This window comes from Silurus aristotelis (assembly GCF_946808225.1).
Source record: "Silurus aristotelis genome assembly, chromosome: 8".
In the NCBI taxonomy this organism is placed as follows: domain Eukaryota; kingdom Metazoa; phylum Chordata; class Actinopteri; order Siluriformes; family Siluridae; genus Silurus; species Silurus aristotelis.
The window spans coordinates 10,729,113-10,756,664 of NC_139581.1; the positions used below are offsets into that span (position 1 = coordinate 10,729,113).

The window sequence follows — 27,552 nt, forward strand, 5'->3', positions numbered from 1 at the left end:
TGGTCTTGGCCATGTTAGTAGTTGGATTCTTACTGATTGTATGGGGTGGACAGGTGTCTTTATGCAGCTAACGACCTCAAACAGGTGCATCTAATTTAGGATAATAAATGTAGTGGAGGTGGACATTTTAAAGGCAGACTAACAGGTCTTTGAGGGTCAGAATTCGAGCTGATAGACAGGTGTTCCATACAGCTGTATCATACAAATAAATAGTTTAAAAATCATATATTGTGATTTCTGGAATGTGTTTTTAGATTATGTCTCTCACAGTGGACATGCGCCTACGATGACAATTTCAGACCCCTCCATGATTTCTAATGGGAGAACTTGCAAAATAGCAGGGTGTTCAAATACTTCTTTTTCTGACTGTATATATATATATATATATATATATATATATATATATATATATATATATATATATATATATATATATATATATATATATATATATATATATATTAATATTTGCTAATTTATTTCTTGCTGTAACATAAAAATTCCCCTACTGTGTGATGAAGAAAGGTATATCTCATCTCATCTCAACTCTTCTTAACTCGTCTTAACTCGTCTTCACTCGTCTCATCTCATCTCATCTCATCTCATCTCATCTCAATAGGTATTATTAAAGATGGGCTGTTTATATCTTTTTATGACCCTTGCTAATCACACAAGCATCAATATTAATCTATTTACCCATATGTAAATGATTCATTATGGTAATAGTTCACCTTCAAAATAGCTACAACGTTGCATATACACCTGGACAATTAATCTCTCATTAACTTCTTACAGGGAGAGTTACAATGTATAAATGTATTTAAATTAGTTTGGAAATTCATTTAAAATACAAATCTGACATTTAGCTATTAGAGACGAGCTGCTCATAATTATCTCATATTAATATAGGCTTATGAATCACACAAGAGAAAAACATTTAGGGAAGCTACAATTATATATAAAAAAAAAAGCAGATTTTCATTCCAATGAATGTCTTAAACCTCCAAGCAGGTTAAAAAAAAACATTAATAGCTCTTGCTATTTTTTTAAATTCTGTGATTAAACAGTATTCCTAAATACATACCCATATAGACAGGTTAAAGTGAAAAGTAGAAAAACAACAACAATATATAAACCCAGAAAAAATAAGAATATAAAGTTTGGCAAAGCTTATTCATCCAAATTCCTAAGGAGAGACTTGCAAGCAATATAATTACGCATATTAAAAGTGTAATGGTAGTATGGGATAAAAATAAATAAGAAAAAGATACCAGCTGATTAATTCTCTTTTGTTTTGCTTTTTTCTTAAGTACTTAACTGCTGAAAAATTAATTAAGGCTAATTAAGAGAAATCATTTCTAATGTGGCATGTTGTTTCCCACTTGTCTTTAGATAACATATCTAGAAAACAACTTACACAGCAGTTTGACAGCAGAAGCAGAAGCTAAACAAATGAGATGTAAAAACAGAACAAATGTTAATTTATTTATTTATTGTTTTAATAAAGGCACAATTACTAACACTTCTTTCAATCTCTTGCATGTTACTTACTCTTTTGTTAGGAACAAGGAGACAGGAGCAGAAACATTATCCCACTATCCTGCTTTTAGCTTTTCCCCATATGAAATTTTACACTATATTGAGATTATAGGTAACAATTTGCTGCCCAATTTGCTTCCCACAGACCTCTATAAGCATTAACCTTTATCCAGATCTACTCTCCAAACTGACAACTTTATATACTGACTTTTAGTATAATAGGAAAACAGGAAACAGGTGTGCCATCTATTGTTATCAGTCCAAAGCTGAATGCTACATTTTGCAAGGATTGACAGGAAAATGCTCCAACAGATCTGATCTGTTTGAGAAAATACACAGCATGTCATGATGCTGTGTATTTTCTCAAACAGATTCTCCACCATCTGCATATAGGACATGTGCAGAGGGAGGGACAAGGTGGATATCGGTAGGAGATTGCTGAGGATGGAGCCACCAGGGAGGAGGAAAACAGGAAGGCCAAGGAGGAGCTTTATGGATGTGGTGAGGGAAGACATGCAGGTAGTTGGTTTGAAAGAAGCAGAAGTAGATTACAGGGGGTATGGAGACGGATGAGCCGCTGTGGCGACCCCTAATGGGAGAAGCCGAAAGAAGAAGAAGAAGAAGAAGAAGAAGAAGAAGAAGATTTTCCACCAACCAGCATAAATTATTTAATAAACTATTTGGCTAAAAGTATGGGGACCCATCACATCACCTGCTTATTGAAAGTCTCTTAGCAAACATTAATATTTGGTCTCTCATTTTTTGCTGTTATAATATCCTCCACCTTAACAACCCAGCCATTAGCATTGCACAAGCCAGTGCACTCTTAGTGCCAGTCACAAGCTTGGATAAATTGGGAGGGTTGTGTTCGGAAGGGCATCCATTGTAAAACATGTGCCAAATCAAATATGTGGATCACAAACCAAAATTTCATACCTGATGAAGAGTGGAAAGTCGATTGGCCCAGCTGACATACCAGTAGCAGCATAGAGATGTTTAGGAGAGATGGCAGTGGAGTTTCTAACAAGTTTGTTTAACAAGATTCTGGAAGGTGAGAGGATGCCTGAGGAATGGAGAAGGAGTGTGCTGGTAACAATTTTTAAGAATAAGGAAAATGTGCAGACCTGCAGTAACTACAGGGGAGTGAAGTTGATCAGTCACACCATGAAGTTATGGGACAAAGTAGTGGAAGCCAGGCTGAGAGAAGAGTTGAACATCTTTGAACAACAGTATGGTTTCAAGCCGAGGAAAAGCACCTCGGCTTGAACAACATTGTCAATTCGTTTTGACAATGTTGTATGAGGAAGTCTGGTATGTCAGAAGTATGTGAGGGTGGTGCAGGACATGTATGAGGAAAGGATCAGCTCTGAGCCTTTTCCTGTTTGCAGTGCTAATGGACAGGTTGACGGATAAGGTCAGACAGGAGTCTCCATGGACTATGATGTTTGCGGATGATGCTTGCAGGGAGAAGAGGTGGAGAAGGTGAAGGAGTTTAGGTACCTGGGGCCAACAGTGCAAAGTAAAGGATAGTGTGTTAGAGAAGTAAAGAAAAGAGTGCAGGCAGGGTCGACTGGGTGGAGAAGAGCGGCAGGAGTGATTTGTGATAGAAGAGTATCTGCAAGAGTGAAAGGGAAAGTTTATAGGACTGTGGTGAGACCTGATATGTTGTATAGTTTAGAGACAGTGGCATTGACTAAAAGACAGGAGGTGGAGTTGGTTGAGGTTTTCATTGAGAATGAGGAGGAGGGACAGGATTAGAAACTAGTTTATTAGGGGGAAAGAGCATGTAGGACGTTTTGGAGTCAAGGTGAGGGAGGCCCGATTTAGATGGTTTGGACATGTGCAGCAGAGGGACATGGGGTATATTAGTGGGAGAATGCTGAGGATAGCCGCCAGAAAGAAGGAAAAGAGGAAGAGGTTTATGGATGTGGTAGAGGAAGACATGCGGGTAGTTGGTTTAAAAGGTGCAAATATAGAGGGCAGACCCATAACGAGAGCAGCCGAAAGTAGAAGAAGATAATAAGACGCCTTCACATTAGATTTCAAACCATGTCTGTAGGAAATTTATCTAATTCAGCCACAAGCGCATTATTGAGATGATTTATTAATGTTGGACAATGCTAAAGGTGTTTAGTAGGGTGGAAGTCAGGGCTCATGCAGGCCACCTTAAAACCTTAAAATATACACTCACTGTGCCACTTTATTAGGTACACCTGTCCAACTGCTAACGCAAATTTCTAATCAGCCAATCACTTGGCAGCAACTCAATGCTTTTAGGCATGTAGACATGGTCAAGACGATCTGCTGCAGTTCAAACCGAGCGTCAGAATGGAGAAGAAAGGTGATTTAAGTGACTTTGAACGTGGCATGGTTGTTGGTGCCAGACAGGCTGGTCTGAGTATTTCAGAAACTGCTGATCTACTAGGATTTATACATACAGCCAGCAGGATAACGCGCCATGTCATAAAGCGCGAATTATTTCAGACTGGTTTGTTGAACATGACAATGAGTTCACTGAACTCAAATGGCCTCCACAGTCACCAGATCACAATCCAATAGAGCACCTTTGGGATGTGGTGGAACGGGAGATTCGCATCATGGATGTGCAGCCGACAAATTTGCAGCAACTGCGTCATGCTATCATGTCAATATGGACCAAAAACTCTGAGGAATGTTTCCAGTACCTTGTTGAATCTATGCCACGAAGGATTAAGGCAGTTCTGAAGGCAAAATTGAATCCAACTCGGTACTAGTAAGGTATACCTAATAAAGTGGCCGGTGATTGTATCTTTATGAAACTATCTTTGTGCAGAGGTGCATTATTATGCAGGAACAATTTGGGTCTCTTAATTTTAGTGAAGAGAACTGTTAATGCTACTGTACACAAAGACATTCCATATTCCAGTTCCATATTCCATAATCCAGTACCATATTCCACATTCCAGTTGTCTGCTTCCAACTTTGTGTCAACAATTGGGGAATGGGGAAGAGTGACATATTGGAATGAAGTTCAGGGGTTTTAATATTTTTTGGCTATATGATGCAGTTTATAGAGAAAAAGAAATAAGGTTTATGGCATGCTCTTATATTTAAAACATTGTGGTAATCATTTGACTGAATAGAAGATGAAATGTAGAGTATCACTTTGGCCTAAGACATAAATTCTCTTCTCTATGTCATTGAAAGGGGATATGTGAGTAAATTTCACATCATTTATAACATGGAAACTTGCATTCCTTTCCCTAATTTAAAATCTTTTAGATATGATTTCCTCTCGTTAATCAAGTTTTAGAATTCATGTACAAAAACAGTTAATGCCTCAGGTAGAACAATATGATGGTTCTGAGACACCAGGAAAGGACCTATTGTGAGTGAGATAAACAAGCTTGGCTTCAGTGTCTGATATCATGTTGTAATGCTGTGTGTGGTAAGAGCAAATGGTCTTGTCAGATCCAGTTACATGGACAAATTGCTGGGTTGCCCACTATACAGCAGATGTCATGTGCATGCAGTGTATATGTGATCCAGTAATGACATGACACTGGACACTTAGGGCAGAGGTTTGAAGCATGCCATTTAATTTTTGGATCAGTACAGCTTAAAGAACTGATTATCTTGGCTTGAAAATGGTTCTTTCAAAACTGCATTTAAAATGCTTTGCACAGTCACTAAAATAGAAAATTATAGTTTTCAAATTATGATAATAGGGCCATCACTACTGTTGGCCATCTAGTCAGATGTCTAAAAAAATCCATCACTACTGTTGGTCATTTAGTCAAAAATTCCACTGGACATGTGGGTTGGGGTTATTTGAAGTACATTTTGTAATTTATTTTGCTGATTTCATTTGAAATATCTTTATTATGTCATTTGATTAATTACTGCTGATACAAATCCATATTACTGTGTATTGTGTGGGCTGCATCAAGGTTTTATATTTACACAATTTATTTCTGGTCATAAGTGAACCACCGGCACTGCAATTTATTGTGAGACTACAGCTGAATTTAATGACTGCTTTAAATTGGAAATCAAAAATTAAAAACCAATTGATTTAGAGATAATAGGACAGATTCTCATAATATACTCTTTGTTAGTGAAACATTGTGGATTGTTGCTAAAGCATGGCAAAATGTGTGTAAAATCATGACGAGTTTGATTATATTATAGCCATGATAACTGCTTGATTTCAGCAGACTGGATTTAATATCAGACTGGATTTAATTAGCTTATTTTTACAGTTAGAATGAATTCGAACATATTATTAAAAGAATAGCTCCAAAGCTAGTTGTACAACTACAAACAGCCTTTACAATCCCTGCAAGTTGAGAATATTTAACCTTATATTTGTAATGAATGTTTAATGGATTTTTAAATGCTATAATTATTCATAATTGATACTTAAAGAGGAACCAAAAATGGTAATCAGATACAATTAATGTATGAGAGCAATGCTTCAAAAGGCATTTTGAAGGTAACATAAGGTGAGGAACTTGGCTGTGTGATTTTACAGGACCATGAGGAACACAAGCAACTACTTTGGAATCTGTTTTAACTTTTGCATCCAAAGCACATAATCATTCAGGATGTTGATGTTATTCTGAATCACTGTATATCTTTACAGGTTGTTGTCATAGACTCTTTACTAGACTTATGGTAAGAGTAAGTTTTATAAGGACACTGATGTTGCTCCCCTTCTGTTGGGTTATATCAATAGGTACACTAGGGAAGAAAATAACCACTTTTCTGGCCTTCAGGATTTTGGACCTATACGCCTCTGAAATCTTTCATCAGCTGCCTGGTTTTTATTACCAGTGGCCTTGGGACTTTTTTTAAACCACTTCCACTGGTGCTGCTCTTATCTTCTTTGAAGTTGACTTCCATAAAATGGTCTTTAAAAAATCTGCTGTTCTACAGGTAGCTGGAGACAAAGCCATAAAAGTCTTCCTCTTTACTCTTTGTTATGGTCCTGAGGAACCAGTGCATGGATTTGGCACGCAGCTTGACCTGGGTTATCAATAAAATTACTATTGATCTGAAAGTGGATTCTGTTCTTTTAATATGTTCCTAGTTTTCTTTATTGTTATACTACCATCATCTGTTTTACTCTGATAGCTCTTATAACTTGTTATTTTTTTCCAATCCTGGCACAGATTATAAAAATCCAAGAATTGTTTACTTATACCAAATATAAATTAATGTTTTTATGTGAATATGTGCATCACAAAAACTTCCCTATGCCCTTGAACTAGTTAATCATGTCAATCTGACAATCATAATGCTGCCATTTAGAATTTATTTAATTAATTCATCAATTAATTAATTAATTTATTCTTTGTTTGAGATCACTCTATTCTAATGCTAAATAAAGAAAGATATAAAGTCTGAAAACGGCAATATATGTTAGATCTATTTAGTACGCTGGTCCAAGTTCCCCCCCAATTTTTTTTTACCAAATGTACATTAAAGTTTCTAAATTTAAGATTTCAAGATATATGAGCCGGATCATTGTACACTGTTAGAAGTTGAATTTCCCCTCACTCTTCCCATGAAAAACCCAAATCCTTCAAACAGCAGATCCCAAAACTTTTAAAAGCAGGATTGAGCCTGCTTAAGATTTTAGTCGCTCTCCATCCCTCTTATTTCCTTTCTCCCACCCTCTCTTCTCACCCACTTTCATGAATTAAAAGGTCTGTAGGGAGAAGCATAGTTAATTCCGATCAGATCTCTTCCTCCCCCCACACCAGGCAGTTCTCTTGGGCTGACAGACGGAGATGGGATCTGACAGTAAACAGCCAGGCGGATGCCTTGTGCGTGATTGACACGCAGGCAGGTCGCCCCGCTCCTAATCCTGCCCTGTCAGGTCTAATTGGAGAGGTGGAGCCCCATGTCACAGGGCCACTGATTGGCAGGACCCCGGCTTTGCATAGATATGAGCAGCAGATGAAGAGTAGGGTGCCCACTGTACTGCTAATAGAGATACAGGAGGTGAAATGTGCTCTCATACACACACAGTACAAACTGACACAGAGCAGCACAAGGCACACAACTGCATTAGAATACATGCGCAGAGTGTAAAATGTGGTTCGTTGACCTTAAAGGCAGCTAGAGGTTATATGTGGCCATATTTACAATGAAAGGGTGAGACTATAAGAACCCTATAATAGGCTGTTAGTGACATTAAAGAAAGCAAGTCTTGGGCAGAGGCAGAGGATGAAAAGTGTTAGTGAACACTGTATCTCTGTCAGCATGCTCTCAGTTACTGGTGAACATGTGTATTAAGTTTACTGTTTAAATACTTTTATTTATTATTTACAATATTAACCTTTACAAGCATCAACAAAAATAATTGTAATTATCTTATGTTTCACTTTTATCTGTTTATCAATTGATATTATTGTTTATGGCATACTGGATTTACTCACATTTTAGTAAAATAATAAAAAAAAAAATATAATAATTTAAAACAATATTACATGAAAGTAAGAGCAACACAATTTCCGAAAGGTACTTACTTGAGTATGTGGCTAATTACTGAAGGCCCATTAAGCAGTATGTATGTTCTACAACACCTTTAGGTTATACCTTATGTAGTAAGTCCTTAAAATGAGTAGAAAAGTTGGAAAATTAGTTGGGCAACCTAATTTTACCAATTTGGTGCTGGTTTACATTTGTTTACAAAATGATTAAGATGGTGAAATAGGATATGGATCTTGTTTGATGTAAAACAATGCAAAACCTCATTTGAAATACTAAAATTGTGATATTCCTAAAGTGTAGATTTTTCCTTAAAAGGCAACAAAATCTTCACCTTCTGTGGTTGATTTAATATGAATGCAGAGCGTAGGGCAGAGCGTGTTTGTCTTGGGCAGTATAAAACAGCAGGTTGATTAATATTCAAATGCATTCAAATACTAAACCTCTTAAGTAACTGAAATTCAATTATAAAGAATTCTGACATCCCATGTATGTGCACATGCCACTTCCATGCCAGTGGAAAAACGTGTTTATTTTAACCATGTCGATCACATATGCATACGAACTCTTTTAACAACTGCAGAATATTCTTAATATAAAATTTGTATGTGAACATACATATACTATATGTCTGCATGAAATGCACCTTGCCTAGTGTGTGTGTGTGTGTGTGTGTGTGTGTGTGTGTGTGTGTGTGTTTTCCACCTATCAGGTGATTGACAGCTGCCACTGACCTGCAGCATTCAGAGAGCAGCAGTGGAGGTCGTTAGGTCAGACAGTCTAGCGTTGCCTGGGAGACGACCTCAGCCCCTTATTTGCATACAAGCCTTCATTAGTGCAGCCACACTGCCTGCATAACAGCAGCATAAATGAATAAGGTGGATGCAGGAGGGTGGGAGATACAACATCTAATTGGACCAGGTATACTTGCCAAACTCGCAATCAGGTATGTCAAACACAGCAGATTAGTTCACTCCAGTCTGCACTAAAATGTGCTGAAAGTAAATAAGTTAAGAAGTTTAATGATTAGATACTACTAGTACCAGTTCTTGCATGTACACAAGAGGTGAATGTGTATGTTTCTCTAAATTCAACCTCTCACAGCATAACCTTGCACTCTGGTGTGTTAATGAATTATTAACATGTTATGGGAGAAAGTGTATGTTTTTTAGAGCACTGCAGTCTTATGCATCATCATTCCACCCAGTTTATTTGCTGCATTCTGCTAACCAGTAATGATACCACACGAAAATATTTTTTCCTACATGATTTTAAAAGTTTCAGCACAGAGTATTAATATATAGTCCAAATATTTCAGACTGGCCATCTGTGGCTGTGGATCAATGAGAAGATGCAGGCAGTAACTTGATTAGTAGTAAATTAGTCTTAAAAGCCAGACAAGAGAATCTAGGGTCAATTGTCTCTAAAGTGGCCAAGAACCACTTTCTTTTACAGCAGAAATCTATTTGAGTAACTTTTTAACAACCCACTATAGATCCACCATGAGTTAACAAACAATGGCTGACCAACACTAATCAGATTAGATTAATTCTAACATTTCTTGCATCACATATTGTTTGAGGACATAACCACAAGTGAGAAATATGATATATACAATGTACAATTTCCACTGTCTCTCACTTACATGAATTCTTGCTTGGGAATGTGTGAAAGAAAAATGGCAAAGATATTAAGTAAGGCTAGTTCCCTTGACACTTTTATATGTCAGCCTTATTCGTTGCACTATGGTAGTAATAGAACTAACGATATCTTTCTTTTAGCCAAACATTGGGCTGATGTTAGGCAACCTCTCTATACAAGTCCATGTGATAATATAAATACATATAAAAATACAAATGAAAACTGCAAATGTTTCATGTAGAAAGTGCTTTGCCAGCTGGTCCAATCTTATATGCCTTTTAGACAGTGTAACCCTAAATGTAACAGCACATAAAATTCTGATCACTCCTAGTGTAGGAGAGAATGATGCTGAGAAAAAAGAAAATGTGCTCGATGAGCAAAAGTCTGTAGACTGTATCAGAAGTCAGTAAGAGAAGAAGCGCAAAGGTACAGTGCAGCTTGGAGCTATGGACAGCGCGCTGTGCCCTGGAGGAAATTCTCAGGACGATCGATGGTGGGGATTAAGGCCAGGCTTTGGGGCTCAAAGGCCTGGATCTTGCCTCTATCCTCCTTAGGAGCCCTGGGACTAAAGGAGGGGAAAGAAAAGCTAACCTGGAACTGTCAAGTGCATGCGTGCAAAAGGCTTTGGAAATCCAGGCAGGACATTTGCAGGGACCGCTTCAATGCGCAGCGCTGCTCGCATAAGCTCATAACCTTATTCAATATTCTATGGTAGGCACAGAAGTGCGAGAATCAGAACTCGAAGAAGAAGAAGCTGTCTCGAAGAAGACGAGGTGTGCTCTCTTTGCTCCATGATTCTTAAGATAGCATCCTTTAGTATGTGCCAGGCATCCATATTGGTATTTTGAATATCTGGTCATTGCAATCATTTCTACTCCCAAGTCCCAAGAGTGAACTTGGCGCTCGGATTCATGGCTCATTACAAAATGAGAGTGAAATAAATAAATAAATAAGCACGAGAAGACCACTGGGAAATTACAGCAGAGCTGCGGTGGATCTCAGAATTAAACAGCATAATTAATCATGCTAAGAAACAAGCACATTGCTCATACAACTACTAATAATTGCATTTCTTTTCCACATCAGGAAATGCAATCAGTTAACATATTAGCAGACTGAGTAATCTGTGCCACACAGCTGGTAGGCCAATCAGGTGGCAAAAACTACTGACCTGAAGACATATTCTATTAAACGATGCATATCAAAACAAGAAGTGAGAATGTTTCTGTATAAAGCTCATTTAATTAAAAGTTGTTCCTCTGTTTTTCTTAAAACTGAAAATAAACAAAAAATAGTTCAAATCTATTTTACAGTCTGTGTGGCAACTGACAGTTAGCTTTTGCAAAAAGAAGCCATTAAAGAAATACTTCAGCAGTTTTCAAGCCTAATCTTTATATACTCCCCCCCATAGTATTCGTACCATGTTCAATAATTCTGACGTTTTTCTGTACTGAGGAAAACCTGCATTGAAAACAAAACAAAACAAAAATAAATAAATAAATAAATAAATAAATAAATAAATAAATAAATAAATAAATAAATAAATAGAAGCGTAAGGAAAAGGTTACAATTGATTTCATTCATATTTTAATGTATTATTAATAATGAAACTACAAGTACATCATATACATATAGGTAGGACTTTAATTCACAGTGGCAACTTTACCACTTCTTATACAACTACAAGCACACAAAACAAACCACAATATTACAATGAACGGCAATTAATGTAGTGTGAAAAACATTTTAAACATAAAATATATAAAAGTCTGGATTGCATAAGTTTTCTTCATTGATGTGAAATCCCTGAAAGAGTTCTTGTGCCTGCAGAATTCATGTAATTAGTTGAAAGAAACATACCTGTGTCCAATCAAAGTGACACATCTGTTCTGTAAAGGCCACAGAGTTTGTTAGAAAACATCCCTAAATAAAGAGCATCATAAAAATTAAGGAGCAATTAAAAATACAAAATTTTTGTCAAAAAGTCAAAACTTTAAACATGCTGCAGACACAAAATTGAAAACACACGATTAAATCTGTTATTTAAAAAATGTTCATTGTATCTGACAAGAGGAAGTTGTTCCCCATCACTGACCAAGTAAATTGTGGATTAGTCATAGATGCAACATAGGTAACATGCAACATAATGCTTCCACCACCATGCTTCATAGAATGTAGAATACATATTTTCTTTTCTGTTACATCCTAGAAAACCTTTCTACATCTCCATCTTTGCTGTAGGTGAACTCTGCTAGTTGACAATTTCAAATGGCTCTCCGAAAAGTTTCTTCAAAGGTGCCTTGAGCTTTCCATCAGGCTCTTTGATGAATCCCCTTGATAAATGCCCTTTTACCAGTACAGCCTTCTCGAGGCAAAGCTGTGTCTCATTAGACTTTAAATAAATAGATAAAATTGTGTTTTACAAGAGCTTTCAAGTTTGGGATTTTTTTATAACCAATCTTTAACTGTTCCCCATACCCCATTACCACCCCCCCCCAACACACACACACACACACACACACACACACACACACACACACACACACACACACACACACACACACACACAGTGTATCTGTCTTTAGGTCCTCATTTAAAATCATGGTTTGGGCTATGCCCATTTATGCCTTCAGCAGCTGTGTGCTTGCCCATTATGAAGACATTCATCAATTTGACAATCTTACTTTCAAATGATCAATAGTGCATCTTTTGTCAGCTCTGCCATCAGTGTAGGTATCAATTTCAAAAGACCACAATCAACCACAATCAATTGTCGCTTAAAGGAAAAACAGGGTCTGATCACGGTGTGCCTGAACATAGCTGCTCACCTGGGTCTAAATTCAACTGAAAAATACTAAATAGACTATGATGGTAAGAAACATATTTATATGGATATTTACTTTTATTCCAAAAGTGTTTTAATGTAATGTTAGTTCTATGTTCGCATTATTATCTTTTTTTTGTTATAACTATTTTGATGATACTAAAATTAAGCCTATTCACATTATCTACACCTACACTTGTAATGCTTCAATAATCATCTACAACCATAACTACTTGATTGACTATGAGGGTCATCTAACCCTATCAAAAATCCCAATAAATATGAGGCAAGTCAGCCGCCTAGTGGTAATTCCTTGGAAGCACTGTTCTTACAGCTATACCAAACACAACTATCAGCTTGGATAAGCAAAAATGTAAATACTGGGAAAAAAACTTCTAAATTATGAAGCATTCAGTTCATCTTCCTTTTGCAAGACTCTTTATGAGGTTGGTCCACAAAATCTTGCTTTAAAGATGGTTTTCTCACCTTAAACCATAACTACCATCACTTATACATTCTCCGAGATAATATATATATTTTTCCCAATTAGTCAACATATATTTTTTACATGAAACTGATGACCTTGCTTACAGAATATTTCTGTATAACTCCTAAAAATGCAGTACAGATGATCAGAGTGCAATTGTATAAGCACTGAGCTAGCTAACATGGTACCATTTGGTTTCCATTAGCATCACCAAATATCAAAAGAGCACCACAGACACATTATTTGCTTTGAGAATAATGATTGAGAAGTATAGAGAAGGTCAAAAGGAGTTGCATTGTGCGTTTGTGGATTAAGAGAAAGCGTACGACAGGGTGCAGAGAAAGGAGGTGTGGTATTGTATGAGGGAGTCATGTGTGTCAGAGAAGTATGTGAGGGTGGTGCAGGACTTGTATGAGGACAGTGTGACAGCAATGAAGTGTGCAGACTGAACAGACTGGTTTAAAGTGGAGGTTGGGCCGCATCAAGGATCGGCTCTCAGCCCTTCCCTGTTTGCAGTGGTGATGGACAAGTTGACGGACGAGGTCAGACAGGAGTCTCCGTAGACTATAATGTTTGCGGATGATATGGTGATTTGTGGTGAGAGTAGGGAGCAGGTTGAGAAGAGCCTGGAGAGCTGGAGGTACACACTGGAGAGAAGGGGAACGAAAGTCAGTAGGAGTAAGACAGAGTACATGTGTATAAATGAGAGGGAGGGCAGTAGAGTGGTGTGGTCACAGGGAGAAGTGGTGGTGAAGGTGGAGGAGTTCAGGTACCTGGGGTCAACAGTGCAAGTAATGGAGAGTGTGTTAGAAAAGTGAAGAAAAGCATGCAGGCAGAGTGGAGTGGGTGGAGAAGAGTGGCAGAAGTGAAAGGGAAAGTTTAAAGGAATGTGGTGAGACCTGCGATGTTGTATGGTTTAGAGACAGTGGCATTGAGTAAAAGACAGGAGGTGGAGCTGGAGGTATCAGAGCTGAAGATGTTGAGGTTTTCGTTGGGAGTGATAAGGATGGACAGTATTAGAAATGAGTTTATTAGAGGGACATTGCATGTAAAATGTTTTGGGGACAAGGTGAGGGAGGCACGGTTGAGATGGTTTGGACATGTGCAGAGGAGGGACATGGGGTATATCGGTAGGAGAATGCTGAGGATGGAGCCACCAGGAAGGAGGAAAAGAGGAAGTCCAAGGAGGGAGTTTATGGATGTGATGAGGAAAGACATGCAGGTAGTTGGTTTGAAAGTTGTAGAGGTAGAGGACAGGGGGGTATGTAGACTGATTATCCGCTGTGGGGACCCTAATGGGAGAAGCTAAAGAAGAAGAAAAAAATCCTATTTAATACAGAGAGATTCCTATTTCACCACTTTGTGGTTTTTAAGATACATATTCAATATTCACTGAAACCAAAACTAAACTAATATTAAAAGTGTATTTTTTTTGTTGTGTGTCTGAGCTACAGATGGATATGTGCTACATCAACTCCCCCATCTTTAATCTAAATACAATAAAAATCTTTTATACCTTTTACATTTTTTTTATTTTTATCCAATTTTAAAAAGTCAATGCTAATACCAGTATCCTGAGCTCACAGAAAAAAACACTATTAAGCAATCAAAACTCAAAACTGAATTATGAAGCAGTAACATTGTCCATTACACATTATATGCTAGTGATATGTACTACATAATATATTGCATATATTGTATTTTATATCGTGTCTTCTGATACAGAAAAAACACCTTTCTTACCTGGGTAAAAGACATGTTTTTACTATAGGGCCCCAAAGTTGAGACGATCTATAATGATGGAAAAAGGAAACACCCCTTGTTCTACAGTGTAACAAGTGAAGTGATAGGAAATATTATACAGAAGGTTGTCGATTTGTTTTACCCTTTTAACCAGCAATACAGTTAGGTTTGAAGAGTCTTTGTAACTTGTAAATCAGATGAAAGTGTTGTAGGTTATGCTTTTATCTGATCAGCTTTCACAAGCTAATTATTTTTTACCCTGCTATAAAATAGCTTCCTGGGCATTCCAGGGAAAAACCCCCAGAATGTTTGACAGGCTACAGGCAGACTTGTCATGTGCCAGTGTTGCCAGACACTAAAGTAAAGCTGCTCAACTGTGTCCTGATGTAAACAAACATAACAGGAGGACAGATGGCCATCCAAGATCTGGTCATTGTCTCTTGACCCCAATTAAGAGATGCCCTGGGTCAAAGAATCAGATGATGACACTCTCTGCCAATGACAGGAACTTTGTCAGAGCTGCTTACACCTGTTATTGAAGGATAACTTTTTGATGGAATCATCTGCTTTGCTTCCCTAACACCAAACCAAACACAAGGCAGTTATAATTCTCTTACAGTATGGATGGGTTTGATCTAGGGATCTTAATCCTCTACGGCCTATAGAAAAACCAGGTAAAGTGTGTGTTTTGGGAATAGACTAAAATATCTACTAAATAGAGACTGGTTTTTAAGTCTTCAAGGACTGGTTTGAGAACCTCTGCCCTAGCACAGTAGCTACAAAATGCTAAACAAACATAAAATATTATATAATAAAATCCACATTTAACTAATAGCTAATAGATCCAAGAGTATAGCAAATGTTAGCCAGCTTGTTAGCTTTCAAATATTGCAATTATGTGCATGTAATATTGTGTGATATAACATGCATCTTTTATATACATTTTAAATACAAAATATTAACTTTCTTGAACAAAAAATATATAATCCACTCAATTTATTATCAAACCGATTTCACTGTTTAAACAAAGACTATAGGTATGTCTTGTTAAAGTAGTAATCAAATTAAACAACAACAAAAAAAAAATCTCTATCCACTTTGTAGGCCTAAAATCTTTTTTTCTGTAATGCATAAACGGATTAAAACCGAGATCTGAAGTCAACTGTATTTGACAATAATGTGGTTAAAAATGATTAAGGCCAAAGTATTATGTATTAAGAAATGAATATAGATAATCTGCTCAGAGAGGAGTACTTGTTCTGAGCAAAGAACTGTAATTATACATTTACCAAAATACCTTAAGTATCACCCAGGATCATGTGAATGCCACAAAACCTTAGGAAGATTTCCTGTTCTTTTCTCTTCATAAAGTTTAGTTCTTACTGTTGGTACTTGCTCATGAACTAATTAATTCATGTATTTCCTAAATCACCTAATCATAGATAAATAAACCTCATTGAAAACCAAAACAAAAAAGGACATTCAATCAGTAGAGATGAAACTGAATAGTGATTGAATTTTTGCTGTTTGTTTTAGTTAATATATGTGAAGAAAGAACTGCTTTAAAATATTCTCTTCCCCATGTGTGGTGTTAGAATATTGTAAAACGTTTTGAAAGTATAAATGTAATAAAATATTATAGATTTTTTTATCATATTCTAAAATGTGTAAAACCAAATCTGGTGTTTTTGTAGTATAATGTAAACCGTGAAAAAACAACAAGCAAGAAACATATTACAAGATTGATTTATTAACTATAATACAGGTCACATAAGGCCTTACTGTTTGTACACCATTCCCACTGAGACAAATGACCATAGCAAATAATGTCATGAATTATTCTCAGTTTACTTCAAGATTTTTTTTCCTTTTTTTTTTTTTTCTTTGTTTATTTCATAGTTTTTTTTCCCCCACTTAAATACGAAGAGTTGAAGGTCCCAACTCCCAGACTTGGAGTTGAATCATGCACTATATCATATGGCCTTTATACCATTCACAAAATTATTTTAAAAATGGTCCTTTTTTTAATTCTTAAAATAAAACATAAAAAGAAACCTTTATCACCATTGACTACAGGGCAAAGTGTTAGACCCCCTAACACACAAATAAGCAACCATTTTGAATATAATTTTGCTTGCTTCTCATTTAACTTAACAATTGGTCACCACTGTTGCAAAATTGAAAAAAAAAAAAAAAAAAAAAAAAAAAAAAAAAATGCAGCCACATAAAATTGCTGGAACGTCACATTTTAATTCCCATTTGATGCCTTTCCTTTTCTTTCACTCACCTATTCTGCACAGTCTTTGGCTGCTAAGAATCGACTCTATACTGAGACATGGTTATAAGTTAGAGTGAGAACATGGCATGACAACAATCAGTTGCAAAGTACCAGGAGAGCATGGATCCTTCTCCCTATTATCCCAAAAAAAATACCATGACTGGAAAAAAAAAAGAAAAATATTTAAAGTGGAAGTTGAGCTCTAAGCGTAAGCAGATAATGGGCTGACATTTTAAACAGCCAATCAGATACATATGACTTTGACTGGCAGGGCAAAAGTTGTGGGCAGTTCAAGTCAGAGAGATTTATTACAGAACTACACTATGAGAAATACCAATTAAAATGTCTAAATTTGCAATCCTAGAAATTCCTGTTTAATTCCAAAACTCAGCCTGTTGAGTACATCAGCATCATGATTTTTTAAGAATTACATCAGACATGTCAATAAACTCTCTGAAGTCAACAATTAGGAATTTTTGATAGTTAAATAGCAATTATCGCAGCGATGACCTGAGAATAAAAAACAGAATATGAAGTGCTGAGAAGTGTATTTGAGGATTTCTCTGTGTGATTCTGTGTAAACAAAGGCTGTGATTTAAAGTGAATTTAAAGCACTTCTATGATGGGAAAGCGGGGATTGGAGATGGGGGTCGGGGTATCCGAGTGAAAATATAAAAAAACAAGAAACAGAAACAAAAAAACCCCACTGAAGTCAGACTCAGTCGGTGTGAAATACCGTGTGGAAACAGAAGATGGCAGTAGCACACCCAAATATGAGAACAAAGATGAAAACGGATTTCATACCAGAAGGGAAAAAAAATAGGCACAAATCTTCCCTTTATGTCTTCTCTTTCTTTCTACTCTACTTTAGACACAAAACATTTTTGACTGAGCAATAGTCAATTCAAAATATATTTTGAAGTCTCAAATGGAATAGTGCAGCATAATTTAGACTGAGTGACGCAAGTGTGTTTTTAGAAAAAGCAGCTTTTCTTTTCAGTGTCAACTCACACAGAGAACCAAAATTACCACCCATATACTTCGAGATCCAGCTTTCACATCTCTTTTTTCCCCTCCATCAAAACCAATCCACTGGACACACTTTTTAAAAGCTGCCAAAATCTCACTGTGACATTTCACAAGCATAAAGTGTACATTCAGGCAGGCACGCACATGAACGCGTAATCGCACATACACATTAATGTTTCAGCTCACTAGTGCATTATCTTTCCATGTCTGCTCTAAAGAAGAATCTCACTGAGATCCTTTATTAAAGTGGTACACAAACTGGACCCTGACTAACGTGTCAAGAAAATGCACTCAAAATCAAGGAAACACACTTTTTTTTTTGCTTTCAGAACAAAAATGAAACAAGTCTCCTGGCACCTTTTTCAGATTCTGGCTCAATGTGAGGGCAGAGAGATGAACAGATATGCTGAGAAGACTTCAAATCCCAGATTGAAAAAAGTACCAAAGTTTACTTTAATCCACTGCCAATAAAACCAGATAGTTTGACAAGTTCTTGTCCGGGCTGTTTTCATTAAACATGTTCCCCTTTAAATAGGACTCATTCAGAAAGAGAAAAAGAGGAATGTGGGTGACAGTTGTGTCTTCAATTGCTGAAACAAGTCTTTAAAAATGTGATAATAGTGGTTGAAACATAAAAAAAGTGAAAAAAAAAAAAAAAGAATGCTGAGAATGCTAAGGATGGCTTCTTGCCACACTTAGTTTCATTCCTAGTGGTGGTGACAGGACATGGGCCTGAGAGGTTATATGAAGTTGAAGTTAATCAGCTGTGTGCAGAGTTTAGATCAGATTTCTAGCTTTTACACCAGAACGCACACATACCAAGCCTGTTTTTTACTCTGTCACCTTTCAGGTCTATCAGGATGGGCCAAGTAACACAATCTTCAGCTACACACTCCTCCCATCTTGTCTGTCCTGTGCTGGTCCAAAAGAGAGCTCGCTCTCAGATCTATGTGTGAATATACGTAGCAAAGTGTGTATTCTTCTGAATTATGTTATGAGGAGAAATTCAATGAGTGCAGTGATCTATGGAAGATGAGGTGTTCCTGGAGTGTCACACAGCTGAAGTGGCTTGACCTTCCCACTATGTCAAATACTCTCTATCTCTTCCATCTTTGCATTCTCTATCACATATATTTCCTCAATCTCATTTATCTTTTCCCAAAAAAAAAAAAAAAAAAAAAAAAAAAAAAAAAAAAAAAAAAAAAAAAAAATCATTCCCCATTTCTGTAATCTCTGTAAATGCTACTTCATCTCTTTCTTTGTTTCTCTTACACTTTCCTACTCTCTCAACATCCTTTTCTGCTTCACAGCATGTGTTGTTCCGTTGGTGCATGGTGTGGATGTAGTGAAGGAAGAAGACTCTGGATAGGTGACTGTGGAGTCGGGGGAGGAGAATGGGGTGGGGACTGCTGAGGTGGGATGAAGGGTGTGGCTACGTGCTGGGCCGAGGTGTAACAGGATGGGTAGGCGGAGCCGGACATGGACGAAGTTGAAGACAGGGTGGCAGTGGGGGATCCTGGGAGCCCAGAGAGGCTGCTTGGGTTGTCGACCAGGGGCTGATTGTAGAAGAAGTAAGCACACTGGTAGATGAAGGTCTCGATGATTGTCTGGTAAGTGCGCGTTGCTGTCAGCGCGTCCATGGTGGTAAAGTCAGGCCGCATCAGTGTGGGCCAGAAACAGATGGATAGATTATCACTCGTCATCAGATTCACACGACTGTTATGGCTCACCCTGAAACAGAGAAAAACAAAGAGATTTAGATGGAATGTAATAGAAATAAACAAATCAAATAAATATAATCTGTTCATTTTTAGACTGACAAATTATTTTAAAGCGGGCTGTGAGCTACTGAATACATGTAGAAAGACACGTTTAGCCTCCTCTCACACACCAAAAATATGTCTCCTAACAAATTTGTAATAATATGAAATTTCAGACAAATCTGTTAAGAGGTATATATTTTAAGATTTCTCATTTCTTTTTATTATACACTCAGCAGGCATTTTAATTGAAACAGACACTGGCTTAGCAAAAGTAAATATATTTAAATATTAGCCCATCTTCAATAACTGCATAAATGAGCGTTCCTGTAATAAGCAAGTCTGCATTCCTTATTTAAAAAATATATATTATACTGTCTTCCCGTGGGCTCACCACCTGCAGGAGGGACCGTAAGGGACGGTGCTGTGAGGATTGGGCAGCAGTCGAAGGCGGGGGCCTGCCTAGACTTCTGCCCCCGCGACCCGAATTACGGATAAGCGGGAGAAAATGAATGAATATTATACTGTGTTCTTTACTAATGGATGAAGCCCTATGAATTAGCCTTAAGACAATAGCCTATTAAACTACTCTGAGGATATTCTGTAATATCCTCAGAGAATAACTGTAACAGAGTTCTGTAAGTCAATCTTGTTAAGAGTGGCATTTTATAAATGGAAATTTATGGAAAGATTATGTGAAAATATATGTGCCTTTCCTCAAAGAAAGATTTTATTTAAATTCTGCCCACCACAGTTTACTGCAAGTCTTCCTTACAATCAAACCCTTCCTTTGACATTGATTCCGTTTTTTTTGCCATTTTTGCCGTCATTTACATGATAACTATGCAGGCTATAACATACTATATACACATAAAACCTATATATTCTTTACATTCTTGATAGTTGTCCAAGTGTAAGAGGTTGCAAAGTAATAACGCTCACTTGTTCAGGTGACTGATGACATATTTGAAGACATCATAGTTTTCTCGGGGGAACCTGCGCATCACGTCTTTCATGGCGAGGAATCGTTGCTCTCTATCATTGATCTCTGCGGGAGGCAAGACAGAGTTGAGAAAGAGACACACAGACAGAGGGACACAAAAGCAGAGACACATCCAGATACAGCCTCTTGGCACATCAACACAAGTAATAACTCGGACAATCACTTGGAGGTGAGGGAGAAGCAGAAAGAAGGCAGACAAACAGGAAACAAACAGGAAACAACATGACAATGGGTACATGCACAGTTCACCCCTAAAGACATGTTTAGAATTCTTTCACATGTATTCAGAGGAACTAACATATTTAAAATGATAAAACATTTCAGACAATTCTGTTAAGAGGTATATATCTGAAATGTTCCCACTTCTTTTAACTATACACTCACCAGGCATTTTAATTGGACCAGGCACAAGCTTACTGAAACTGAACAGTTATATACTAGAAAAAGTCCCTTTGGAATTTAAATAGGGTTTTTTGCACCATTTTGGGTAACTCTACAGACTGCTTCAAAAAACATTTAGAGCAATCAAAAGATCAGCAGTATATGTAATACTTAAACCAGTCTTGTCTGGCACCAACCAACATGCTATGGTCAGACTCACTAGGGTCATTTTATCTCGATTAAGATGTCTTCATGAATCTTAAAATGAATAAAATCTTCATGAGTTTATGTATTGTCCTGTTGCCACATGAGTGGTTGGCTGAAGAACTTCATGAGGTGTACAAACATTCACATTTAAGAGGCCTGTGAGTATATATGCTTACTGCATAGACTATAATCTAATGATGTTGTAATGCTGTTATATGCCCAATAAAAGTCATTGAAGAATTAGCCACAGACAGAGTGACTCCAGTAAGTGATAAGATGTGCCATCTAAGGACAGATACAATGCTTGTTTTTGTTTAATATTTAATTCAAATAGAATAAACATAAAGTATGACATAAAAGACATGCATTTATTGAAAGATCTCCAACGAGCCTAGAAATTTCAACAGACTCATGTTAAGCAATTAAAAGGAAGCCTATTTTATATATATATATATATATATATATATATATATATATATATATATATATATATATATATATATATATATATATATATATATATATATATATATACACATACATACATACACACACACACACACGTGAGTCTGTGTGGTTTAAAGATATTAAATCTTTTACACTAATTTTTGCCTTTGCATAAACAAATATAACAAATTTGACTGTTTGAATGCTGTTCAAGTTTTTATGGCAGCCCTAGTACACACCCAAATAAAAAAAATTAAAAAAACGTCTGGAGCCAGCTCCAGCAATGAGAATGGGTGGATCCTTCTAGAACTCCATATGGTGCCTGACTTCCTATCACTGTCATCAGGGGAGATTGAAAGATGCTTGCTGGATGAGGCAAAAACCAAACAGCAAGTACACACACACACACGTCCCCTGGGTGCTGCAAGAACGATGGATGCACTGAGTCAGATCGGCTTACATCAGCCCTCAGAGAGCTCTCTATCAAGACATGTGACCACAATGGCAGATGTGCTGCTTCGGAGTATCACATTCAGACACAGAGACTGATGTCAGCATCTCACATGCAAACACTGATGTCAGTTTTACACTCCAGTATTCCTCACACAGACACACACCCTCACACTTATACTGATGCATCATTTCATGGAGTAACACTTTTAGCAAACCTTGCCAGCACCTCACGCTGAGGCAAAGCGGTGATTTCATCTTCAAAAAATACTAACAGTCTGTAATCAATCAAAATCAGATCACAACAGACAACCCTTACTGCATGCTCGTCTGCTAAGGAAATTTGTCTCTGTTAATGCAATATGTCAATGTTAAAGCCTCCTGGATCGCATATCAGTTATTCATGACCAAAGGAATCGAGTAAATGCCAGGACAATGCAGGCACTTTTGAGGTCTAGCTTCACAGCCGCTGACACTGAACAAGTCTGCTGCATTGTTGCCATGACGCTTTGTGACAGACGGGCCAGCCTGAAGCTCCACCCACCACCTGCAGGGATTGACTCTGCAATCACATAACCTGCCGTCTGTCCATTTCAGTCTGTCTCTCTCATTATTTTTCCTTCACAATTTTTCAAGAACACTACAATCACTTCATGTATGATTTTCTCTCAAGAGTGCTCTATGTTTGATAAGTGCATATTTTCCTCACTGTCTCTTCTTGAGTGTTGGAGTAATAAAAGTCTAAAAAAGGACAGAGGTGGTGCATTTACTGTCTCAGATCGACTATCTTTTATTACGTTAACATATAGTAAAACATCCTTGACAGCCTAAGAGTACTGGAAGTAAAAGATGCACTTAAATTCTGTCACATTGCTTGGGTTTGCTTTCAGTTCTCTACTTGGCAGACCAACATCGTGCTGAAGTGTTTTTCCAAAGGACTGAAGTGCTTAAAAGAGTTTCAGCAACATGCTTAAATGCTCCCAAGCAGCAGGCTAACTACAGGCATAAGCTGCAGTTTCAGTCTAATTGCTGGTGCATCCTGAGGCTGGAGGAAAGCCTGGAGCCTAACACAGAATTTCACACTGCATGAGGATGAAGCTCAGTGCTGTGTGAGCAAAACAACTTCCAACTGCAGATAAACCTCTTCAGAAAAATATGCTCACCCTTTCATTGTTCTTTAAACAAGCTAGTACAGAGCACCAGAAGATGATTATGCATGTGGATGCAGCAGCTATACAACCAGCATTGTTCTGTGTTGCTATTTTTGCACAGTAGTGGGATTTATGTGCATTACACAGGGATGATAAAGTACACAGACCTTGCCTACATTAGAGTACATCTTTGACCATGTGCTCTGATTCTGCACCACCCGTTAGCAGAAGATGGGCAATTGGACAGACTTTAATAACAAATACAGCACAAACACAGATGGTATATTAGGACATTAAGCTAATCAGGTTACAAAAGCAAAGAGCCTACTTCTCATCGTACTAATGAGGGAAATTGGGTAATAGCAGCACCCACTGTGTTACTTTACATAGTGCACTGATTAAAAATTAGTATGTTGATCTCACACATCATTGACACTAAATAGAACAACTGTTCATTTTAAAACCAAGGGTGTCCAGTAAGTGCTTTTTGGGGTTTACAATTACATTTTGCATAATACAGTGACTACTCTATCACAGTTACTGCATTTATCATAGTTCTTATCGCTTGTAGTTCTTTCATTGATTTAATCCAAACCTCAAAAACTTGAAAATGAGTAGGCTGACAAATAATGTCTACTGGTGTGTTCTATTGGTTGATAGTTTAAAAATAAAAAAAATGCTCCATATCTTCAATAAAAAGCCGTAAAGCAAAAGAGCAACAAATGAATGCACATTTCATCAATGAGCCTTGCATGTGAAAATCAAAACCATTTTATATAATATTTATTTTACTGCAAAAAAGAATGACTTATTGTGCCAATTTTTTAGCCTAAAGTAGATCACATAGGCCTTTGATATTGACGCCTCTTCCACCACATATAACAGTCTGAGACCAGTGAATGGAAAAAAATGTTCAGCAGCAAACACTTTTTCAACAGTTTTAGAGAATCATTAATGTTTTGATAAATATTCTGCAGCGAGAACACCAAAATGTCCACCAACGTATGAGGAGTACATCTTTAGAGGTACAGTTTCTATCTGCTTTTGGTTGAGACAACACAATACAGATAAAATTAAACTAGGGACAATCATTATTTTCTTTATATTTGTATATTTTTTTTGCAAATCTACAAAATGAAATTCACATTAAACAGACTGCACCTCCAGTACACTCAGCAGCTCTTCTGATACCATATAGCATTTTGTGAAGGTACTTACTAAAGGCCTCCACAAGCTCCAACTGCATGCTGTAGGGTACCAGAGGATCTGGAAGCTCAGAGAAGAAGCTTTTCATGGCTCCAGCTACAGTGTTCACAGAGAAGTCCTTTTCCACCAGGTCCAGGGTCTGATCTATCAGCAAGAAACCAGGAAGAGTCAGATAATACATAATACATAAATCCATAATTTCAGCAGCTTTAATGAGTAATGGCAAACACAATTCATCACACACAACCTACATGAAGAGAAGCTGGTGTGCTAATTTGAAGAAACCACCCACTGGCTGACAAGCCATTATAACACCACTTCTATTTCAAACCTGTTCAATATACAACCATTGTGTTTAGCACAGGCTCTGTAAATCACTAAATTACCCATATTCCCATAAAATGTGTGTATAATTGGAGGACTCTCATGCCAAAAGAGAGGAGTCTGCTGTGAACAAGGCACAATGGAGATGAGGAAAATAAAAGTAACAGATGCAAGGACAATGAAAAGCGATCCGATTAAAACTACACAGCAATTGTTATCAAACGATTTGCATGCACTGTAAGAAATTAGTTTATATTCTGCAGAAGAAAGAAAAAATCACTGGTGTGAAGCTGCTTACTGATTGTAAAAGAAAAAAAGTAAAACGTAATTAAAAAGTTGCCTTGTGATTAGGGTTTGTTGTTTCTCTAATAGGGAAAGCAGAAGCAGCGCTACTGATACACAGAAAGACAGAGTTTTAATGATTTTCTCTTTTTTCCAGTTGATAAATTATTCAGTGAACATTAAATATACAGCACTGAATAAGGTCAGAATATGTCACATGGCCAAAATTGACTGCGGATCTGAATCTGTTCATTGTTGCCTGCATGTTAGTGGCTACCTGTATGCACTAGCTTCTGTAGTAACAAGGCTGTGCAAGGGCCTAATCGATCAGATTTCTATTATTACCCTGATCCTCATCTCCAATTAGTTCCCGCCAGACCGAACCGACCCTGACAGAACGCAGCAGTGCAGCAGTTTGTGCATGTGCACACGCTTCATTACATAAACCAATATTCAAGTAATTAACTGACCTTCTTTTCCTATTCTCTATACAAAGAGGTGCCAAGGCAGTCAATGCATATAACAAATATAAAGTGATGCATAAACAGAAAGGTCTCAAAATTACAATTCAATATTGGCACTCTATTGCATTTGTGCTCACAAATTAACTAGCGCATATAAACCTCATAATGATCCATCTAGACTTTCGGCTGAATCAATAACTGTAGATAACTACAGGTTAATTAAGCAGAACAGCTGCACAATGCTATTGTCGATATAAATGTGATTTGTTCATAACAAAATCCTTGAAATGCAGATACAGGAGGTCTCAAGGGCTTTGTGCAAATCATGCCAAAATCATAAAGCAACCATATGCAGTGTGTGCATGAGTCATTTATTTTAAGAGCTCATACACAAGCACTTCTGAGTCTGCCACAGTTGAACTACTCAACAAGCCCCTTATTCCTTTACTTCTACAGTAGCACCTAAGGCTTCCTTCCAAGCTGCAAAAACTATTGTGTTTTGCTGAACTCGTATATAAGTATTATAAAGAAACGATAATGTGTTCTAAAGGGATACAAATCCATAGGCACTGTAAAAAGCTTCATTGTGCATCTGATTGAGAATAGATCTGCCTGGTTTGCTTATGTATACATGATTAAACAAAACAATCCCATGGATCTCTAGTTATGTTTTTTTACTCTAGTGAAGAGGCTTTAAATTTGAGGAGCTATCAGATTCAGAATTCACATACAATGCTGACTGAATTTGCATTTCAAATGCTTTTCCCAGTGTTTCCACAGACATATTACACATACACATAAGGTACATGTACTCACTGCCCACTTTATTACAGACATTAGACTAATACACCTCCCTATGCTCTTAAAACAGCCTTAATTCTTTAAAGCATAGACTTGATGTTGGAAACATTCCTTTGAGATTCTGGTCTATTTGGAAATGATTGCATCACACAGTTCAAGCAGATTTTTCAAGGTGCACTCATGCTGTGAATCTCCCATTGTACCACATAACAAAGATGTTCTATTGGATTCAGATCCGGTGACCGGGAAGGCCACTGAAGAACATTGAACTCTTTGTAATGTTCATGAAACCAATTTGAGATGACTTTTGCTTTATGACATGGTGTTATCATGCTGAAATTGTGGCCACTAAAAGACAGACATGGTCAGCAACAATGCTGAAATATGCTCTGGCTTTTAGGTGATGATTGGGGGGCATTAATATGTCCATGTGTGGTAAGAAAAATACCCAAACACCCACCCACCCGTCCATTACACCAGCTTCACCAACCTAGACTGTTGACACAAGGCAGGTTAGTTTCATGGATTCATGCTGCTGGCACTACCATCTGTGTGCCTCAACAGAAATCAAGATACATCACACCAGGCTATGCTTTTCCAATTTGGGTAAGCCTGTGAGCACAGCAGCCTTAGTATTCTGTTCTTGGTTGTTAGAAATAGAACCAATCTTCTGCTGTTGTAGCCCATCTGCCCCAAGTATTTCCAGCAATTCTACTGAGATGCGTCCACTGCATTAGACAGACTGGTTACTGCATCTGAGTTACTCTACCCTTTCTTTCATTTTAAACCAGCCTGGCCTCTGACCCTTCTCATCAACAAGGTGTTTGTCTATCATTCACATTGGATGGTCTGTAATGCAAATGCTACAGTCTTAGAATAAATTTCTGAAAAAGATTTAATATCTGACCATGTCTTCTTTTTTTGTTTATGTAAGGTTATGCACAAATTAAACATGTTGACATTGCTCTGCTTAATTAGCACAATGAAGAAAAAAATACCAAGATTTCAAGAAGACAAGAATAATGAATATAACTAAATAGATCAGTTGATGCAACTGT

The 27,552-nt window shown here is 37.2% G+C and overlaps 1 protein-coding gene across 4 annotated transcripts in view; it reads right to left on the bottom strand.

The window, feature by feature from the left end:
- Positions 1-16,441: 16,441 nt before the first annotated feature.
- The window catches only part of arhgap35a (Rho GTPase activating protein 35a), a 66,586-nt gene continuing 55,475 nt past the window's right edge, over positions 16,442-27,552 (bottom strand). For all 4 annotated transcript variants that reach the window (XM_083548303.1, XM_083548304.1, XM_083548305.1 and 1 more), the window contains 3 exons: positions 24,636-24,767; positions 20,721-20,826; positions 16,442-19,749 (listed from right to left, as the gene is read on the bottom strand). In XM_083548303.1, the coding sequence (XP_083404429.1) occupies positions 19,323-19,749; positions 20,721-20,826; positions 24,636-24,767 (665 nt within the window). In that variant the 3' untranslated portion in view covers positions 16,442-19,322. The remainder of the gene's footprint in view (positions 19,750-20,720; positions 20,827-24,635; positions 24,768-27,552) is intronic.